This window comes from Rana temporaria, chromosome 12 (assembly GCF_905171775.1).
Source record: "Rana temporaria chromosome 12, aRanTem1.1, whole genome shotgun sequence".
Classification (NCBI taxonomy): Eukaryota; Metazoa; Chordata; class Amphibia; order Anura; family Ranidae; genus Rana; species Rana temporaria.
Genome location: NC_053500.1, coordinates 60488342 through 60509768, shown reverse-complemented (window position 1 = coordinate 60509768; position 21427 = coordinate 60488342). Strand labels below are relative to the sequence as shown.

At 39.5% G+C, this 21427-nt stretch overlaps 1 protein-coding gene across 3 annotated transcripts in view; it reads right to left on the bottom strand.

Moving 5' to 3' along the window:
• LOC120919333 (lysosomal alpha-glucosidase-like) overlaps positions 1 to 21427 on the bottom strand; it is a 258842-nt gene that overhangs the window by 67954 nt on the left and 169461 nt on the right. For all 3 annotated transcript variants that reach the window (XM_040331444.1, XM_040331445.1, XM_040331446.1), the window contains exons 10-12: positions 17265 to 17378; positions 13091 to 13175; positions 7414 to 7531 (exon numbers count right to left, since the gene is read on the bottom strand). In XM_040331444.1, coding sequence (XP_040187378.1) covers positions 7414 to 7531; positions 13091 to 13175; positions 17265 to 17378 — 317 coding nt within the window. The remainder of the gene's footprint in view (positions 1 to 7413; positions 7532 to 13090; positions 13176 to 17264; positions 17379 to 21427) is intronic.

The following is a 21427-nucleotide window of genomic DNA, read 5'->3' as shown; positions in this document are numbered from 1 at the left end:
ATTTTCAAATTTATGAATTTCCAAATGTTCGAATGTTCTAATTTTCTATTTTATGAATTTACAAATTTTCTAATTTTCCAATTTTCTAATTCCGAATTTTGTAATATCCAAATTAATGAATTTATGAATTTTCTCATTTCCAAATTGATGAATTTACGAATTTTTTAAATTATACATTTTCTAATTTATACAATTCTAATTTCCGAATTCCAAATTTTATAATTTCCAAAGTTATGAATTTATGAATTTCCAAATTTATGAATTTTCGAATTTACGAATTCCAAATGTATGAATTTATGAATCTACGAATTTTCTAATTTTCTAATTCCCAATTTTCGAATTTCCAATCTGATGAATTTACAAATTCTGAATTTTCTAATTTCAAAATTTGAATTCACGAATTTATGATTTCCAGATTTTTTAATTTCCAAATTCATGAATTTACGAATTCCAAATTTTCTTATTTCCAAATTCATGAACTTTTACGATTTTTCTAATTTACAATTTTTTTTAACTTACAAATTTATGAATTAAGGAATTTTCTAATGTATGAATTTCGAATTTTCTAAATTCCAAATTTAGGAATTTGCAAGTTTTCTAATTTCCAAATATGAATTTACAAATTTAAAATTGTACTAATCTTCTAATTTACGAATTTTATATTTCCAAATTTATGAATTTACGAATTTACAAATTTACAAATTTTCTAATTTACAAATTTACGAATTTTACTAATTTTCGAATTTATGAATTCCGATTTTTCTCATTTCCAAATGTATGAAATTACGAATTTACAAATTTTCTAATTTACAAATTTATGAATTTACGAAATTTCTAGTTTATGAATACTGAAGTTTCTAATTTACAAATTTACGAATTTTCAAATTTTCGAATTTACGAATTCTTGAATTTACAAATTTATGAATTTACAAATTTTCCAATTTTCCAATTTTCTAATTTCCAAATTTATGAATTTACACATTTTTTAATTCAAGATATTTCCAAATTAAGAATTTGTAAATAAGAGTTTACAAATTTTCTAAATTTCTAATTCACGTCAGGATAACAGAACCACTTCCCGGCTGTCATTCTGCATATGGCGGGGTGGGAAATGGTTCCGAATTTTTTAATTTCCAAATATAAGAATTTACAAATTTACGAATCTTCTTATTTATTATTTACGAATTTTCTAATTTCCAAATATATTAAATGAATTTTATAATTTACGAATTTTCTAACTTTCTAATTTACGAATTCCGAATTTTCTATTTTTCAAACTTATGAATTTTCTAATTTCAGAATTTTAAAATGTATTAATTTTCTAATTTCCAAATTTATGAATTTTCAAATTTACGAATTTTCTAATTTATGAATTTTCTAATTTACTAATTTTCTAATCTACAAATTTTCGAATTTATGGATTTTCGAATTTACAAATTCTCTAATTTCCTGATTTTCTAATTCACGAATTTAGGAATTTTTTCGTATTTTCGAATTGAGCAATTCTGAATTTTCTAATTTCAAAATTTTCTAATTTCAAAATTTTTGAATTTACGAATTCAGAATTTTCTAATATACAAATTTATGAATTTACATATTTATGAATTTTCTAATTTTCCAAATTTATGAATTCATGAATTTCTAATTTCCTAATTTGAGAATTCTGAATTTTCTAATTTCCAAATTTATGAATTTACGAATTCCAAATTTTCTGATTTCCAAATTTATGAATTTACGAATTTTTAAATTTACAAATTTTCTAATTTACGAGTTCCGAATTTTCTGATTTCCAAATGAACGAATTTACAAATTTACGAATTTTCAAACTTTTTCTAATTTACGCACGTCAATATCAGGCTTTTTTGCCCCTTCCTACCCAGGACAATTTTGAACTTTCAGCGCTGTCGCACTTTTTTTTTTGTAAAATTATTTTTATTGAATTTTTCAAGACACATATACAATAACAGGCTACAAACGCGACCAACAGTTACCGGTCATGACACAAAGACCGGTGTACAAAACAAAACCCAACCAAGAGAAAAGGGGAAAGGGGGGAAGTGGGGGGGGGGAAAGGAGGAAGGGGGGGACAAATGCTTGCATTAGACATATTCAACATCGGTCAAATGTAATGAGATGGATCATAATGAAATGAAGTCCAAGCTTGACTGTTCCCCCCTACACAGTATAAATAAAGCCTTCTTGCCGACCCTCGACCCCAGTGCCGAGCTAAGAGACAGATGCTTTCACTCCATCCCAAAGGACCCAACCCCACCATGATAGAAAATAACTAGTACCTTTTCCAAAGTGAACAGTCATCATGAGACATGTCTTGCACCACTCTGTCACCTCCTCCCACGATTTCCCTGACCCTCTCAGCTGTCAGACCAGCGCTGTCGCACTTTGACAATTGCGCAGTCATACAACACTGTATCCAAATGAAATTTTTATCATTTTCTTCCCACAAATAGAGCTTTCTTTTGGTGGTATTTGATCACCTCTGTGGTTTTTATTTTTTGCTAAACAAACTAAAAAAGAGCGACAATTGTGAAAAAAAAGTTTTTCTTTGTTTCTGTTATAAAATTGTGCTTTCTCCTTCACTGGTGGGCACTGATGAGCCTGCACTGATGGGCACTTATGAAGCGGCACAGATGGACACTGATGAGTTGGCACTGATAAGGTGGCACTGATATGTAGAATTGATGGGCACTGATATGTAGAATTGATGGGCACTGATAGGTGGCATTGGTGGACACTAGAAGATGGCATGGATGGGCAGCACTGATTGGGCATGTACTGGACAGGTGTTAATGCTGGGCACTGATTGGCACTGTGATGGACACTGATTGGCACTATGGTGGGCACTGATTGGGCACTTAGGGGGGTTTATGATGGGGCACTGATTGGCAGCTGCTGGGTACATTTGATGGTGCCTGTGATGATAATCAATGTGCTGATTATGAGCACAGAACCCTCTCTGATAGGGAAAGCCACCAAACGGCTCTCTCTATCAGCGCAAACCAAGTAATGACATTTACAGGCACTTCCTGGTTCACGCTGTGATCAGCTGTGATTGGTCACAGCTGTTCACGTGGTTAGAAGCCTCTGTCAGAACCCCGACTCCTCCTCACCACCTATCAGTGTCTTTTTTTCCTTCTTCTATCTTTTTTCACTTTTTTAGGAATTCTTTCCCTCATGGGGCTTCTTACTTTCTCCTTTTGCCTCTTCAGATAGGTAGAGTTTTTTCTTCTTAATAAAGTATGTTGTCAGGGCACACACGAGAAGCAGGTCTAACGGAAGACAGAATAAAATAACTAGCTGTTGTTTTTTCTGTGGATGTATTTAATATAATGCTGGTAATTGGATTTTGAATGGATTTGTTGGAGCTCATATGATTGATGGATTCATGAAATTGTTTATTTCTCTGTATGTATGACAATTAAAATAAAGAAATAAAAAATAAAAAAGAAGCCTTTGTCAGAGGCTTCTTTCCATAATAGGATATGCGGTGTGACCGACTAATGCCACACTCGCAAACGCCGCACTGCGCACCCCAGGGGCGCGTTCCGGCATGTTATCGTGCTGAACGTCCAGTCAGGATAACAGAATCACTTCCCGGGCCATCATTCTGCCTATGGGTGGTAAGTGTTCAAGAATTCCGAATTTTCAAATTTACGAATCTTCTAATTTACGAATTTTCGAAGTTAGGAATTCCGGATTTTCAAATCTCGAAATTTTTCTAATTTTCTAATTTATGAATTCTGAATGTTCGAATTTCCAAATTTACGAATTCTGAATTTTCTAATTTCCAAATTTACGGACTTACAAATTTTAATTTCAAAAATTCGTAAATTCGAAACTTCCTAAATTTGTAAATCTGTAAAATTCAGAATTCATAAGTTAGTATATTTGGGAATTCGAAAATTCAGAATTCGTAAATTTGTAAATTAGAAAATTCAGAATTCGTAAATGTGTAAATTTGACAATTCAGAATTCGGAAATTTGTAAATTTGTAAATTTGAAAATTCAGAATTCATAAATTAGAAAATTAGAATAATTTGGAGATTCAAAAATTTAGAATTCCTAAATTCGAAAATTCCTAAATTTGTAAATTAGAAAATTTGTGAATTCATAAAAATTTGGAGTTTGTGAATTTGAAAATGAGAAAATTCGTGAATTAGAAAATTTTTATTTCTAAAATTCGTAAATTAGAAAATTCATAAAATTTATGAATTTTCTAATTTAGGAATGCTCTAATTGAAAATTTTCTAATTTCCAAATTTACGAATTTTCTAATTTACGAATTCCAAATATTCTATTTTCCAAATTTATGAATTTCCAAATTTTCTAATTAAGAATTCCGAATTTTCAAATTTACGAACTTTCCCATTTACAAATTTCAAAATTTTCTCATTTCCAAATTTATAAATTTACAAATTTACAAAACTTTCTAACTTTCTAATTTACACATTCCCGAATTTACAAATTTATGAGTTTATGAAATTACAGATTTTCTAATTACCGAATTTTCTAATTTCTGAATTCCGAATTTTCTAATTTCCAAATTTATGAATTTCCAAATTTACGAATCTTCTAAATTCCAAATTTTCTAATTTACGAATTCAAAATGTTTTAATTTACAAATTTATGTATTTACAAATTTCTAATTTACAAATTTTCTAATTTACGAATTCTGAATGTTCTAATTTCCAAATTTATGAATTTCCAAATTTTCTAATTTACGAACTCCAAATTTTCTAATGTACAAATTCACATTTTTTTTTCAATTTTTATGAATTTCCAAATTTACAATTTTTTTTATTTTCTATTTTTACGAATTTCCAAATTTTCGAATTTACTAATTGGAAAATTTTTGCTAATTTCCTAATTTATGAATTTTCAAATTTAGGAATTCCAAATTTTCTAATTTCCAATTTTATGAATTTTCAAATTTATGAATTCCAAATGTTCTAATTTCCAAATTTATGAATTTTCAAATGTGGAATTCCAAATGTTCTAATTTCCAAATTTATGAATTTCCAAATTTACGAATCTTCTAATCTCCAAATTTTCGAATTTACGAATTCTCAAATTTATGAATTCACTAATTTCTCTAATTCCGAATTTTCTAATTTATGAATCTATGAATTTTCTAATTTTCCAATTTACGAATTCCGAATTTCCTATTTTCCAAATTTATGAATTTACAGATTTTCTAATTTTCTAATTTACGAATTCCGAATTTTCTAATGTACAAATTTAATTTTTTATTTTCTATTTTCATGAATTTACAAATGTTCTAATTTACTAATTTTCGAATTTACGAATTGGAACATTCGAAAATTCGAACATTTGCTAATTTCCAAATGTACTAATTTTCAAATTTAGAAATTCCAAATTTTCGAATTTCCAAATTCTCGAATTTCCAAATTTTTCTAATTTAAGATTTTCTAATTTCTAAATTTCCAATTTTACGAATTTTCTAATTTCTAATTTTCTAATTTTGGAATTCCGAATTTTCTAATTTACAAATTTTGGATTTTTCGAATTTAAGATTTTCGAATTTCCGAATTTTCAAATTGTCTAGAGAACATTTGCATACACATCAACTTATACACATTTTCCTTTTTGTTTATAAAGGGTCATTAAACCAAGAACAACTTTAACCTTTCTTAGAAATGGTGGCTGTTTTATTTATTTATTCCAAGGTAACAATGGGCCAGATTCACAAAAGAGATACGACGGCGTATCTCCTGAGATACGATTGTCGTATCTATGCGCCTGATTCATAGAATCAGGTTACGCATAGATAGCCCTAAGATCCAAAAGGTGTACCTGTGTTACACCGTCGGATCTTAGGCTGCAATTCTAGGCCGGCCACTAGGTGGCGATTCCATTGCGGTCGGCGTAGAATATGCAAATTACTAGTTACGCCGATTCACGAACGTTCGCTTTGCCCGTCGATCTAAATTTACGTAGTTTACATAGAGATGCGTCGCGTAAAACTAAGCATGCCCTCTAGGTGGTGTAACCAATGTATGGCCGTCGTTCCCGCGTCAAAATTTAAAATTTCACGTCGTTTGCGTAAGTTGTCCGTGAATGGCGCTGGACGCCATTTACGTTAACGTCGAAACCAATGACGTCCTTGCGACGTCATTTAGCGCAATGCACGTCGGGTAATTTTACAGACAGAGCATGCGCAGTACGTTCGGCGTGGGAACGCGCCTAATTTAAATGGTGCCCACCCCATTTGAATTAGGCGGGCTTACGCCGAGCAGATTTACGCTACGCTGCCGCAAGTTTACAGGTAAGTGCTTTGAAAATCAGGCACTTACGCTGTAAACTTGCGGCGGTGTAACGTAAATGGGATACGTTACGCCGCCGCAGCGTAACAGCTTTCTACGTGAATCTGCCCCAATGTTTTTAGCAAATATAGAAAATGCCGGTTGATCCTGACAGAAATGTGTTCTTGTGACTTTATACACTCAACTGGAAGGATAAAACTATTTTATCTTTCTTCTGTGAACTACTAATCTCCTAATCCCCTATGCAATGAAGATGTACGAAGGCAGACATGTTTGAAGTCAAGATTTTCTAATTCACAAATTTTAGTTTTTTTTAAATTGACTAATTTACGAATTCCGAATTTTAGAATTCACGAATTTTGAATATATGTGAATTTACAGATTTTCGAATTTATGGAAAAAACAAATGAAACTAAAACAAATGAATTTTTCGGCAGTGCGCATGTCTAGTGAACATTTGCATACACATCAACATACATGAGACATGTTTGAAGTCAAGACTGTTGGTCAACAGTTGGTAAGGCTCCCTCCATAGCTCCATAAATACGATGGAGAAGTGACGGTAGCCACCCAGGGAGTAGGTCAAAATAAAGGAAATAAAGCCAGAAAACCAAAGAAAACGAATGCAGCCACCGCATCTGAGAAGGCTGAAATATGTTAAATATTTTTAGGGGCTCTGCTTGCTTTGGATAGATTATGGAGTAATTACAACTTTTTTGTGTCCCTTTGTCAAGACTGCTAGCAGTGGACTGGTTCTAGGTGGGAGTTATGCATTCCCAGGCAGGTTAAATGATAGGTGGGTTTACTTACACTTTAATTGAAATCTATCAAATGAACTAAAAGCCAACAAATGAAATGGGTGGGCCAGGGCCAGTGAGGCTGGGCAGGAAAGAGCTAGATGAGGCTGGATGTCCTCCAGCCAGGAAATCAAGAGGGCTTTATTTCACTTGCTGCAGCTTGTAATATACACTTTGAGAAATTCAGTGAAATGAGTAAGCAATTTCAGGGGGAGAGAGGAGCCTGTACAACTGTGCAAGACTGAAGGCAATGCTGGAGTTCACTTTATGTTTAGACTTTGTTGATTGATAACATTCCATTACCATTTACTTACTCATGAGTTGCTATTGCTTCAAACAGTCCATACATATTATGAAGATTGTAGTGTGATGAGATGTTCTGGTGGCTGGAGGCACAGATGGTGGTATCACGTAACACTTTCCCAACAACATCTATAAAATGGATGAACACAGACATTGGAAGCAAACACAAGCCAATAAAATGGTATAACAACAGTACACAATGTTTTACATTTTATAAACATTACATTAGGGTAGACATGTGCGTTTCGGTTTGTAACGAATGGAGTTTCGTACAAATTTGTTAGTATTCGTACATTCGGATCAATTCGAACATCCGAATAGCTGAAAGAACCAAAAATACGGAAATTCCAAATAAGCAAAATAACGAACATGAAAAAATAGGAACTTAGGAATGGACAAACTTAAGAAAATAAAAAACACTGAAACAGTAAAAGAACGAAAATGACATCTATAACGAATGATTTGCATTCCGTATTTTCAATCCTTTGTCTGTTCGTAATTTCGTATGTTCGTATTTCATTTGTGTGTTTGGAATTTAGTTTCTTTGTATGTTCGTAATTTCATTTGTTCGTGTTCTCAAATCGTTCTTTTGAATGGACAGTGTAAGAAAGTGTATCTTATGTCTGTTCGTAATTTCGTGTTCTCCAATCGTTCTTTCGAATTGGCAGTGTAGTGAGTGATGTATCTTACTTAAAGGGGTTGTAAAGGTAAAAAAAGTTCCCTAAATAACTTCCTTTACCTTAGTGCAGTCCCTTGAGGCAGGAGATGCCCACTAACACACAGCTCCTTTCTCTATCTGCAATGTAGAGAGCGCCTGACTCTCCTGCTCGCCCCCTCCACACCAGGGAGAAAGCCTTGCATTACTGTGTGGAGTTACAGACAGAAGAACAGGAAGTGAGGATTTCTCAGAAGAAATAAGGACATTTAAAAGCAAAATGGAAGGATGAGGTAAGCGAAGGAGGACTGCACTAAGGTAAAGGAAGCTATTTAGGTTTTTTTTTTTTTACCTTTACAACCCCTTTAATATCTTAGCCAATCAGCTTATGTCTTTTGTGTCTGGGTCACAATGCATTCCTGAATCTTTTTAGATTAATTTAAGTAGGAGACTGAGTCAGGTCTCGTGACTGTCTCTAAAATGGCGCACAGGGGCGGAGGCTATAGCCGCGTGTTGAAAACTAAACTAAAACACAAGATTGCGAATCATTATGAATGACCGCAATGTATTTACGAAAATACGAATCCATTTAAAGCACGGTAGTAGACACAAATTAACGAAAACAAAACAATGTTACGAATCAACGGAAAAGGCAATCTCACAAAATTACGAATTTTTAATCAAAGAAAATAAATTAGACAGAATTACGAATCATTCAGTATCAACGAAAATAAAACTGTTACAAAAATACAAACGAGTCTAAATATGAAAACTCGCGTCTTACGAAATTACGATTCTACTGAAACGAGACGAAACATTTTTTGTTGTGCACATGTCTACATTAGGGCTCTGTTCACACCTGCATGCTCCAGGAATGCGCAGAATCCCACGCTTCAGCGTGTGTTTCCCAGAAAGCTCGAAAAATGCACGTTGCACTTGGGGTGCCAGAAATTGTTAATAACAGGATAAATGCGGGAAACAAAGGTTTGATTTGTCGCACAGAAAAAAATGTGACAAATGAAGCAGAAAATGTGGCAAAAACCACACTAACCAGAACGCTGGAAAACACTACATGAGCTACTTTCCCACTTTTACTTTCCACTTTTTGATTTGCATAGGGCAGCCCATTGTATTTAAAATCAAAACATAGAAAAAATATGTGTTGCCAACATAGGCGTGCGCACAGGGTGTGCTGGGTGTGGCTGGGCACACCCTAATCACCCTGTGCAGTGAAGATTTCCCCTGCTTTCTGTCGCTCCCTTTCTCTCCCCTGCAATGCTGCCAGCTTCCCTCATCTCCTTGCTACAGGTGGTGTTTCAGGATGGAAACACAGTGAATGATCTGTACTGGTCACTCCTGTGTTCTTTCTTAATGCTTCAGTTTGTGAATGAACAGGAAACCGCTCAGCACAGAGCACTTCCCATTAGTTAGTTCACTATCCAGTGCAACTGAGGCTGCAGAGAGAAAGACTGGGGAAGCTCTGTCCTTTGTCCCTTTTTCTGTCTCAGAAGTGGGACATCAGAGGTCTGTTTACACCCCTGACACTTCCCCAAAACCCCCAAGGGTTCCTAAAAAAAAAAGAAAGAAAGAAAAGAAATGTAAAATTAATAACAAATAATATTGTAAAAAATTATAAAAAAAAAATTAAATTGTAAAAAAAATAATAAAGATTAAAAACAATGACACCAATCTCTGCTTCATTGACACCGTCCACTGCTCTGCTGATATATACATATGTGTTTGTGCTCTGGTGTGCACACCGTAATGCAATAGGCTGCTCACACCAGTGGTTGCCACTACACTAGGTGTAAATGGGGTCTTTATGTACATAAGATTTTTGTTTCTAAAAAGCCATGTAAAAGCATCTGACTCTCTGTTTTTAATGTGGTTGCAGTCATTTATTTATGAGCTTGGTGCTTTTATTAATGTCTCAAATTAAGTAATTTAAACAATATCTGCAATTTAAAGCTCAGTTGCAGGCAAAGACACAGCTGAAGTACATACTGTATATGACATGGACAGGATGAGCTTAAGGTTTGGTTTGGCCATTACTACCGCTATTATACATGACAACTTCCCACTGTCAATGGCTGCTAAGTAAACCAGTGGAGTCCTTAACAACAAGGATGTTACCGGCCCAATATACTGACTTGGCAGGGAAATAGTGTAACCAAGGGTAGCCATGTAATAACCGGGCAGGGGTGGCATTAGAGGTTTTCCATCTTTCAACTGAATGTTCTAACAATTTTCGTGCAAATTTTCCATGGACTTTTGTTCAAAATGATATCAATCTATTGTTAGGTTAAAACAAAAAGTGATATACATTGGCCAAAAATGGGTTAAATGGTCAAATGGGAACAGGATATCCAAGCCTTGAACTTGAAGATTGGCACTATAAAGTATTGCTGAGATGGTGTATGGTTCTGGCTATACTGGCTACTTATGTCCCGGGTGCTTCGTCTAAATGTTTCAGGGGATGTGGTCAGGAAGGGACGGCCTACCATATATGGTGGCACTGTCCTAAAGTACAGAGGTTTTGGATCAGAGTTTATAATTTAATTTTTTCTCTTACTTAAATTAATCTGACCAAGTCCCCGAAACATGCCTTGCTGGGGTGTAAGTGGGAGGAGGCCTCAAAAAAACAGAGACGACTGCCTACTTTCATATTGGTCTCCGCCAAAATCACTAGAGCCAGAAATTGGAAGTCAATTACCATACCATGTAACCAGCTTAAACATAAGCTTTCCTGGCAATTCTAGAGGATTGAGAGGATTTGCACCTCCTGAGATGTAGGACGTAGCCTGAACCCTATCCAATCACATTGCTATCATACAATAGAAAGACATGCTGGGACATTTATGTTTTATGTCCTCTTTACAAACTAGCAAATTGGATTGTGGTTCATTGAGAATTGATTCAGCAGCTTGCAGCTCTATATCTCAGCTATGTGCTGAGGAAAGCTATCTTAGAGGGAATGATGCTTTGCCAATGGGAAGGAAGTTGCTATGTCTTTCACTCAGTATTAGTGCAGTAACAGAGTGCAACATTTTTGATTTATTTTATATGCAATCAAAATCGCAGATATTGCGTATTGTTTGAAATTATTACTGGAATTTACTTTTTTGTGAAAACCTTCAAATAAAAATATTGAAACCTAAAACAAAAAGTGAAGGAACCCTTCCTAACTGAGACTTCAGAAAGGTGTCAAAACCTGCCAGAAGGCCCTGAAATCCCTGTTTTCCTTGTTTGTTTCAGACTGCTCTAGACCAAAACTAAAATTGGTCATATTACAGAGACCTGTGGATAGGCTGGAATGGCCCTCCTGAAACATTTAGCCCTGGTTCACACTGGGTACGATTTGGAACGATTTGAGATGCGATTTGACATGTCAAATCGCATCTCAAATCGGCGGCAATTGTCGGCAATGACACTGTCCTAATCAGTGCGACGCCGCATCTGCGATTTCAAAAAGTAGTTCCTGTACTACTTTATGCGATTTCGGGCCGCGATTTACATTAAATTGCGGCCGAAATCGGCAAATTTTGAATTCGCAGCAGTGTGAACCTAGGCTTAGGCCCCTTTCACACTGGGGTGGGGGCGGTAAAGCCAGGGGCGGACTGACCATTCGGGCACAAACCGAGGGCCCTAGAGTCAGGGGGCCCCGTGAGCTGCTCAGTCTGCCCCTGGATGTGCCCACAGCTTATTATGCAGGATTGGGAAAGTTTGTGCACTGCGGAGGTAGTGAGCGATGTCATCCCTGCCTGCAGATGATGAGGCTGTATGAGAGGACTTGGTGCTGGCCGGGATTACAGAGCGATCATGGAGCCATGAGGATTATAGCAGTGACAGGTGCTCTGGCCACCTCTTCTCCTAGGGAATTCAGCAGAGGGGCGGGGCTACAGTATACATTCATGCCGCGGGGGAAAGCCAGTGAGAGAGCTTGAGGTTGCAGAGTGAAGACAAAGTGGAGTCATCCAGTGCCCATCTACCAGGAGCTATTCCCTGGTACACTGATATCTGTACACTGAGTGCCGAAGTGTACAGATATATCAGTGTTGTATATAAGGAATAGCTCTCAATATACAGATATCAGTGTTAAGGAAAAGCATTGAGTGTATAGATGTCAGTGTAACACATAAGGAATAGCACTAAGTGTAAATTCGTTGTCAATCACGCCACCCCGACGTTTCTTCTTTTGACATTTCTTTTATAGGGTAGGGTGGGGCCACCTGTCTACGTCACCTGGTGGCACCGCCCCTTCTGATGTCGTGGACCTGAAAGACCTGGAATGGACTGGGGGGGACCCTACGCTGTTTTTTTATTTTTTATTTCTATTGCCAGGAAATTGCTGGCATTGTTTTCTTTACATTCATGACTAATGGTTATTAGGGATTGGGTGGCCCACTTTTTAATAAACAGCTATTTCTTCACACAGAATTCAAATTGGTCGATCGTTTTTTTCGACCAATCCAAATTCGAATCTTTCTGAAAAGTTTGAATTTGTTAGAAAACAAATAAATAAAATTACTTTTAATGGATTTCAACAAAATTCGTTACTATTTGTTACTCGTTCATATGGAGATTCGGATATATGTGAATCTCTGAATAACCACAAATTTGTCAGAATTTGTACTCTAAACGAATTGCACATGTCTAATACAGGCTTTAGCTTGCAGATGATGATATGTTTGAGAATTGTGGTATACAATGACTGCAGTGCTTAGCAGCACAAACAAAAGTTAGGGTATAAAAAAATCTTTGTCCTACAATCACATGGGAGGAAGTCATTCCTTATGCCGCGTACACACGACCATTTTTCATGATGAGAAAAATGCAATTTTTTAAATTGGTCGCGGAAAACGGTCGTGTGTATGCTCCAGAGCATTTTTCTCGATGAAGAAAATGGTCGTTAAAAATTTAGAACCTGCTCTATTTTTTCTCGTCGTTTTTCACGTCGTGTGTACGCGGCATAAGGCTCAGATTAAATTAGGCAACTAGAAGCAAGAGCAAAATGTGGCCTATTAAAAACTTACCAGGCACATATGGAGGGTTTTCAAGACTGTTGTCTGGACAGCCATCCAAAGAACCATGAACATTATTAGCCGGCTCATTCATGTCCTACGTCAAAAGGTGGAGGCATTAGGCAAGGAGGGTCCAATGAAATTGTTTAGTATCACTATTTATAGAAATACCACAATTAAATTATACAAGGCTCATATCATTAATACATAAAAACAGCAATGCTGATTTGATAACTGTAATAACCCATAGTAATAATTCAGATTTTTATTAGGATGGGGCAATTCCTCCAAAGCCCACTTTGCTACCTTGGCACCAAGATGCTCAAGTAAGATATGAAATTCTTTTCATTACATAGAGAGAAGTTGGAGGGGCTGGGGAAAAGTTGGAGGGGCTAAAAACTAAGCACTAAAAAATAAATCATGCCATTTCATTTTATTTGTCAGGTGAATCCTCCTGCTTATGCAGTAGATGAGAGTTTAAATAACAAAAGGATTGATTCTGGAAAGTGAGTGTGAACTGTCCTTCTTCCTGCCTCATACATCATAGCATAACCAGAGATGAAAAGAAAGCTGCCTTTATTCCTGGGCAGGTGCCAGTATTAAGAAGGAGGTACCCATTCCCCCCTCAGAACCCCTTAGCCCCACCCTCCCTCAGAGCTCCTCCAAAGCCCTTAAACTCCCTGCCTTTTTCAGAGTGCCCCAGAACCTCTCAACCCCCTCACCCCTTGACAGCACCCCCAAAACTCTTCAGCTCCATGCCTCCTTCAGAGTGGCCCCAAAACCCCTCAACTCCCGGCCTCTTTCAAAGCCCATGACACAGACACCAAAACAGTCTTCTTCCCACTGACACCATCAATGTTGGGCCATTAAACACAACCAACACTAGGATATTTTGTCCCTCCCAACAACGCTGGAGCATTTTTTTCTCCTAACAATGGTGGGTCTTCTTTGCTCTCACTGACACCACCATTTTTATCTCCGTCAACAGTGGTGAACTAAGCATGCACAATTATAGACTCTACTGCAACCATTGCTCCTACCTTTTTTTACAGTGCACCTCCATTTTGGTGTGGCATTTTTAGCCCTGCCCCTTCATTCTCTTGCTCTCTTAGGCTTTCCAATTGCCAAAAATTGTCAGATATGATAAGACATTGAGCCCTAACATATCTGGGATCTGAGATATGAGATCCTTACTATTAGCTCAGGGTCTGTAAGTCATTCTTGATAACACTATTCTTTTTTTGTGTGTCATGTGCCAGGGCACTGTATGGCAGCCATGTAAGCTCTTTATTGGCCACTAGATAGCACCTCAGTCTAAAGGGAATGGTCTAGAGCCCTGGTGCCCAATCTGCGGCCTGGGGGCTGCACGTGGCTCTTTGGTATATGATGTGCAGCCCTTGGACCTCAGCAGTCTGTAGTGAGAACATTAAGTAAGTAATAGCATTGATCTCCACTAACCTCATGTAATATGTTCCCAGTTTTTTATTGTATTCTTCAGCATGCCCCCAGCCAAAAATGTAGCACGTCTACATTCTCTGACCCTCATTTCTACGAGTGGGTCTTCAGTTTCTGATAGCCCTCTCAAACAGTTCATACATTGAACATTGTGTGGGGCCCTTTGGTCATGTCAGGAGCAGCATTTGAGGCCCTTTAGTTCAGAAGTTGCCAACTACTGGTCTAGAATTTTGACATGCAACTCCCTGTAATTCCACTAGGTGTCACTGTTTGGTAGTGTGGGAATCTTGTACTGTGCAAAGAACTTAATTTATTTATCCAACCCCCCCCCCCCCTGGTTACTGAGAAGCTATCCCTCCAGTCATCAAAAATTTAAAAAAGTATGTAAAGGGAGTGGTGCATGGGGTGCTCAGTCATGGGAGGAACAAGTCTGCTGCCAGGAGACACATAGCCTGCAGTGCAATTTATACAGTTCCTCTCTGGAGGAAGCCAAGGATTTCACCCTCCATTGGGAGGTAAGATTACAGAATACCCAATGCTTTGAGATGTCTGGACTTTATTTCTCTAAGATAAAGGTAACCGTTCTGGTTTAATGGATCCCCACTCTGTACGAATTTATTTGTAACTGTGTTTGAGTTAGGTTACCAAGCTAATGCACTACCATCTGGAGAGTTGCTGAACTATCACACAGGGGAGCATCACAAAGGTATGCACCAGTCTTGAAATTATGTCATCCCTGACTAATGGGAACTTCCCCTAGAACTTCCTGTGCACTTCTGCAGTGTTCTATTAGGGCCAGTCAGCTCTTATTCTTCTGAGAAGGTCCTTTGGTAGGCCTCCCTACTCAAGGTAAAGCTCAGTGTAGGGAGAGTTTAACCTGTAGGCAGACTGTGAGTTGGGATTGAGGCACCAGGGCTAAAGTCAGAGCCTGTAGGGTATAGCCTCACATTGTTGTACGCCAAGTTTGTGGTCCTAGGGCTGAAAACTGGGTCTGAAACCTGTGTTCTTGGAAGCTATGGGTGCCTACGATATTTTCATTGAGTCATCAATGAAATAGAGATACATTAGAACCTTGTATTGTGTGGGTGTCATGCTCCAGAATAAAGCTGATTAATGCTACTGAATGCTGAATCCCACCCAGCTACTCATATTTAAGGAGCTGTAGGAGTCCCGTGCGAGTTTTCAGTATTCAATTGAATTTACCAAGTTCAAATAAAACATTGAAAACATCCTTCAAGTGTGGACCTCCTTTCCTTTAAATGTATACAATAAGTGTGATCTATCCCGGGGAACAGGTGTGTTCTATGGGGGTGACTATCTTGTATGCATTAGAGCCCTTTCGGTGGAGACACTGTGGACAGGAAAATGCTGCAAAACTTCCACTAGATTTAAATGGTAAAATATTTTACAACATCACCCCACAGTACAGTCTCTTAGTATTAAACGCCCAACTCAAACTCTGTGTTCAGCCTAATATCATAAAAAAGAACAATAGAATCACTGGCACCAGGAGTAGTACATGTTATTTACCTTGCATGGCTGTGGAAATACATGGCAAGTAAAACTAAACATACTTCCTGGGTGACTAAACAATGACCACCAATCCACCCAGAACATATACAAATGTAGCGCCCTGCTCCTGAAGAACAGGCGCTGCTCTAAATTGAATGTGGGTCTGAGCTGTTATTTGGCTCAGACCAGAATGATTAAGGGCAATTTTGCCTCTGTTCTAGCCATGGCTGTGCTGGGAGTATCCACCATTGATTGCCTGGGGGTGTTGTTACCATCCCAGGCCAAGGGTGGCAGCAGCCAGGTCATGGTGTTTTGAGTGTCCCCCTCAGCAGCGAATCAGTGGGAGTGGTCGCCCCGCTGTGCATGCTGGGGAGGGGTACTTAAGTGACAGACGCCATTGGTGTGGGGTCCGTTCGCGCCCCGTGGGCCGCCTGGCCAGGGGTGCGCGTTGTGAATCCTAGCTCTGGGGCCACGTTGGCCCAGGGCTGCGGCTTCGTTTGCTGGGCCCAGTTTTCTGGCTGGGGCCTGTACTGCAAAGGTGATCCTGTGCTGTCCGTCCTGCGGGAGGAAGCCACTTGAGGAAACCAGGGGAGGACCTATCCTGGTGAGGACCATGCATGAGGCTGGTACCTTGGGAGAAGGCCTGGAAACTTCATCTGAGGATGCACCAAACACAGAGAGGCCTGACAGTGTCGCCTGTCAGATCTAAAGTTCTGTGAAGCAAAGAGATCTGGGTGCTGAATCCTGTGGCAGAGGATTCCGGACAGAAACATCTCACCTACAAAGGAAGGTCTGTGGCAGAGACTGTACTTTATTATGTGCGCCATCCCGGCTGCTAGGCCAGTGAGAGGGACCTATCCAGGTAAGCAATACCCACTCTGGCTAGAGTGGCGACGAGAACTGTTTGCTGGAAACAGGAGTGTTTCCTTACTTGTGACTGTGCATCTGAACCTACCTACCCTTCCACCCTTCATCCTTCTTTTCTGCTAAAGTTCTTCCAAATAAACCCAAAGAGAAAGAGAGGTACAGTGTGTGTGGACATTGAAATTCTTCGGACTCTCCTTTTACCCTGGACAGCCAGAATATAGAGGTAACGTGACACCTGAAATATAACCAGCAGCTTGTACAGGGGTAGTGCTACACAAATTATTTGTGCTTTTTCATAATTATCTTTTACTAAATGTCATACTTATTGTGAACATCTTCTATTATTACTTACAATCCAAGCCCCATCAAAAGGCACTTTTTCATGAAAGGCCTTGAACATGTCGTGCCACCATTTATGAGCTTCGGGATTTGTGAAATCAACAAACACAGTATAGCCAGGCCAGACCTGCAGAAGAGTTTGACAAAACAAGATGATTAATTGTTTAAATGGAAATAACAGGTCAGACATTATACCAGTGTTCATTTATTATATGTGAACTAACTTGATGAATTTCATTATCAACTAATGGATGGACCTTTCATTCACCTGCCCCTCCTTCATTGATAGAGCACTTTTCCTTGCTGGAAGCTACATTACAGCTTCTATAAATGGTGGAGGGGCAGAAAGGATGAACATAGTTGGCACGTTTGACAAGTGCTTTTGACAGGTCCTGTGGCACCCAAAGATCATAGTTCACCAGCCCATATTAACCCCCGCAGCACCAGAAGATCAGAGCTGTTGGGGTATGGATGGGAAGCAGAGGAATGAAGAGTTCAAGGATCAGAGCAATCACCAGGACAAGGGTTACTTCCCACTTCCCACAGGGAATTGTGTGATGACAGGCTGTTGGGGGAAAATACAACCTTTTGTATGCTCCGTTGGACAATTGTTGTCGGTTTTCCCCGCGGACAAATGTGGGATAGCATGCTTTAAAATTTTCCACCAACAAATGTGTGTTGTCGAATTATCCGATTGTGTGTACACAAATCCGTCGTACAAAAGTCCAAAGTACAAACAGGCATGCGCGGAAGCAATGCTCACCAAACACAACATTAGAAGTTGCCCAAAGGGTGGCGCTAAAGAGCTGAGAAATCACGTAGTTCCATTTGTAATACAAATTCCTGGCCAACACCCTTCGGACAAATGTCCTACGCTTTGTCTGTGGAAAATCTGATCGTGTGTATGAGGCTTAAGTCATTTAAATTAAAGTGAAGTAAAGTAGAAATAATCCCACTAATTTATAACTGTCACAGTTTCTAGTGTGCTTAGGTTAAATATCAACCAATCAAGCCATCAAATGGCGGGTGTCATAACTGATCACATGTGCAGCATCCACGGCAACTGCAGATCAAACAGAAGCTAAAGCCTCGTACACACGATCAAACTTCCATCTGACTTTTCCATGGATTTTGGTCTGAAGGGGCGCTGGCCGTGAACTTAGTAAGCATCCACACAGCCAACAAACAACGAACGTAGTGACGTAATAGACGTACTACGTGTTTTTCCTGCTCTTTAGCACCACCCTTTGGGCAACTTCTGCTAATGTTGTCTTATGGTTAGCATTGGTTCTGAGCATGCATGTTTGTACTTTGGATTTTAGTCTGATGGGCTTGTGTACACACGATCGGATGATCTGACGTAACACATTTGTTGTCGGAAAGTTTGAGAACATGCACAGCGAACATTTGTCCGTGGAATTCTGACAACAATTGTCCGATGGAACATACAGACGGTCGGATTGTCCGATAAAACACGTTCTTCGGACCGTTGTTTTCGGAAAGTCCGATCGTGTGTATGGGCCTTAAGATAGCAGCTTACTTGGCTGTACAAGATAGGAGGGTTCAGTTCCTGTTTAAGTTTGGCAGACCATGGCAAAAATCTTAGTTTATGTGGAAAAAGGGTATAGCAAAGATAAAGCATTTACCGTATATACTTGAGTATAAGCCGAGATTTTCAGCCCTTTTTTGGCACTGAAAATGCCCCCCTTGGCTTATACTCGAGTCAGTGTACCTAAAATTATTGAGAGGCTGCGGACGTCCATCGTTTAAAACTCGTGGTCTCCTTCTGTCCCTTCCGTGATAGGCGGAACTGTGTCTGCTGAGAAATGCCTATCACAAACGTTCTCTCATTCTCACCCATCCCAGCAGACACTGTGTTCAGTGTTCTACCAATCATGGACGCCTTTTCATCCTCGGACAAGAGCACGTTTGTGATTGGCGGAACACTGAACAAAGTATCTGCTGGGAAACTGAGTTCGAGGATGACAGAACGTCCGTGATAGGCGGAACTGTGTCAGCTGAGAAACGCCAATCACGGAAGGGACCAGGAGGAGACCGTGACTTTTGAACAATGAATGGATGCCAGCAGCCTGTAAATTTTGAGGTACACTGACGATGAGCACAGTGACAATGGGCACAGTATATACAGTATATTGCAGATTTAATGTGTGCAAGGGTCATTAAAATATTGATTTTTAAAACAAAAATGCAGTTGTCCTTTTTTGTAGTGATTTTAAAAATGGTTGGACCCTTCTCATCCAAGTATCTTCTTTCTTCCTGCATTCTGCTCATCCATCCATGCATCCAGACTATTAACGGGAATATTTACATTCTTTTGTTTGGGCCAGTGCAGGAAAGAGAATCTTCATTTGAATAGAATGGCAATTAGAAATTATGTTTGAGTTTAAACAAAGGGAACAGTGTTTACAAAAAAAATCAAATGGAACAGACTGCTGCACTTTAAAATTTCCTAAATACCAGAAAATAAGTAAAATAAAAACACATAAAAAACAGCGCTGTTTGTCTATAGAAAATGTATGAATACTAATATGAATATACCCCAAGTGATATATAAATCCACAAAAGAAAAATATAACTTTAGCACTAGAGTTGAGCGGACACCTGGATGTTCGGGTTCGGGTCCGAACCCGAACTTTAAAAAAAAAGTTCGGTTCGGGAACCCGAACCCGAACTCCGAACCCCATTGTAGTCAATGGGACACGGACTTTCAGAAAAAAAAAATGTGCGGAGGTCCCCGCAAATTCAATAACCAGACCCTTTAGGTCCGGTATGGATATTATGGGGAACCCCGCCGTCAATTAAAAAAAAAAATGACGTGCGGTTCCCGGTAAATTTCCATAACAAGACCCTTCAGGTCTGGTATGGATATTAAGGGGAACCCCGCTGTCAATTTAAAACAAAAATGACGTGTGGTTCCCCCTAAATATCCATAACCAGACCCATTATCCGAGCACGTTGACCTGGCCGGCCGCAGAAAAGAGGGGGGGACAGAGTGCGCCCCCCCCCTCTCCTGAACCGCACCAGGCCACATGCCCTCAACAAGGGGAGGATGTCCCCATGTTGATGGGGACAAGGGTCTCATCCCCACAACCCTTGCCCGGTGGTTGTGGGGGTCTGCGGGCAGGAGGTTTATCAGAATCTGGAAGACCCCTTTAACAAAGGGAACCCCCAGATTCTGACCCCCCCCCCTGTGTGAAATGGTAATGGGGTACACTGTACCTCTACCATTTCACGAAGGAAGTGAAAAGTATTGTAAAAAAAACACACTGACACCGTAGAATAAAGTCCTTTATTAAAAAAAACTCCAGCGCTGAAAAATCCACTCGTTCCCGGCTTCTAGCGTTGTCCTCATCCTGCGACGGTGATCTCCCGCGATGAGAAGATCCTGCGGCGTCCGGGTCATCTTCGATCCATCGCTGAGAAGATCCATCCGGAGCGCAGCAACCCTGACCTCCTCATCGCCGGACACAGCCCAGCGGAATGACGCGCTGGGGCTGTGTGACATTACTTATATAGAGGAGGCAGGGGCACCCGTCACGTGACCCCGCCCCCTCTGACGTACCCTCTGCTACGTCACTGGGGAAGCCCAAAAAGAGGGAAGCCGGGCTTCGCCAGTGACGTAGCAGAGGGTACGTCAGAGGGGGCGGGGTCACGTGACGGGTGCCCCTGCCTCCTCTATATAAGTAATGTCACACAGCCCCAGCGCGTCATTCCGCTGGGCTGTGTCCGGCGATGAGGAGGTCGGGGATGCTGCGCTCCGGATGGATCTTCTGAGCGATGGATCGAAGATGACATGGACGCCGCAGGATCTTCTCATCGCGGGAGATCACCGTCGCAGGATGAGGGCAACGCTGGAAGCCGGGAACGAGTGGATTTTTCAGCGCTGGAGTTTTTTTTTTTTTTTTTTTAATAAAGGACTTTATTCTACGGTGTCAGTGTGTTTTTTTTACAATACTTTTCACTTCCTTCGTGAAATGGTAGAGGTACAGTGTACCCCATTACCATTTCACATAGGGGGGGGTCAGGATCTGGGGGTCCCCTTTGTTAAAGGGGTCTTCCAGATTCTGATAAACCTCCCGCCCGCAGACCCCCACAACCACCGGGCAAGGGTTGTGGGGATGAGACCCTTGTCCCCATCAACATGGGGACATCCTC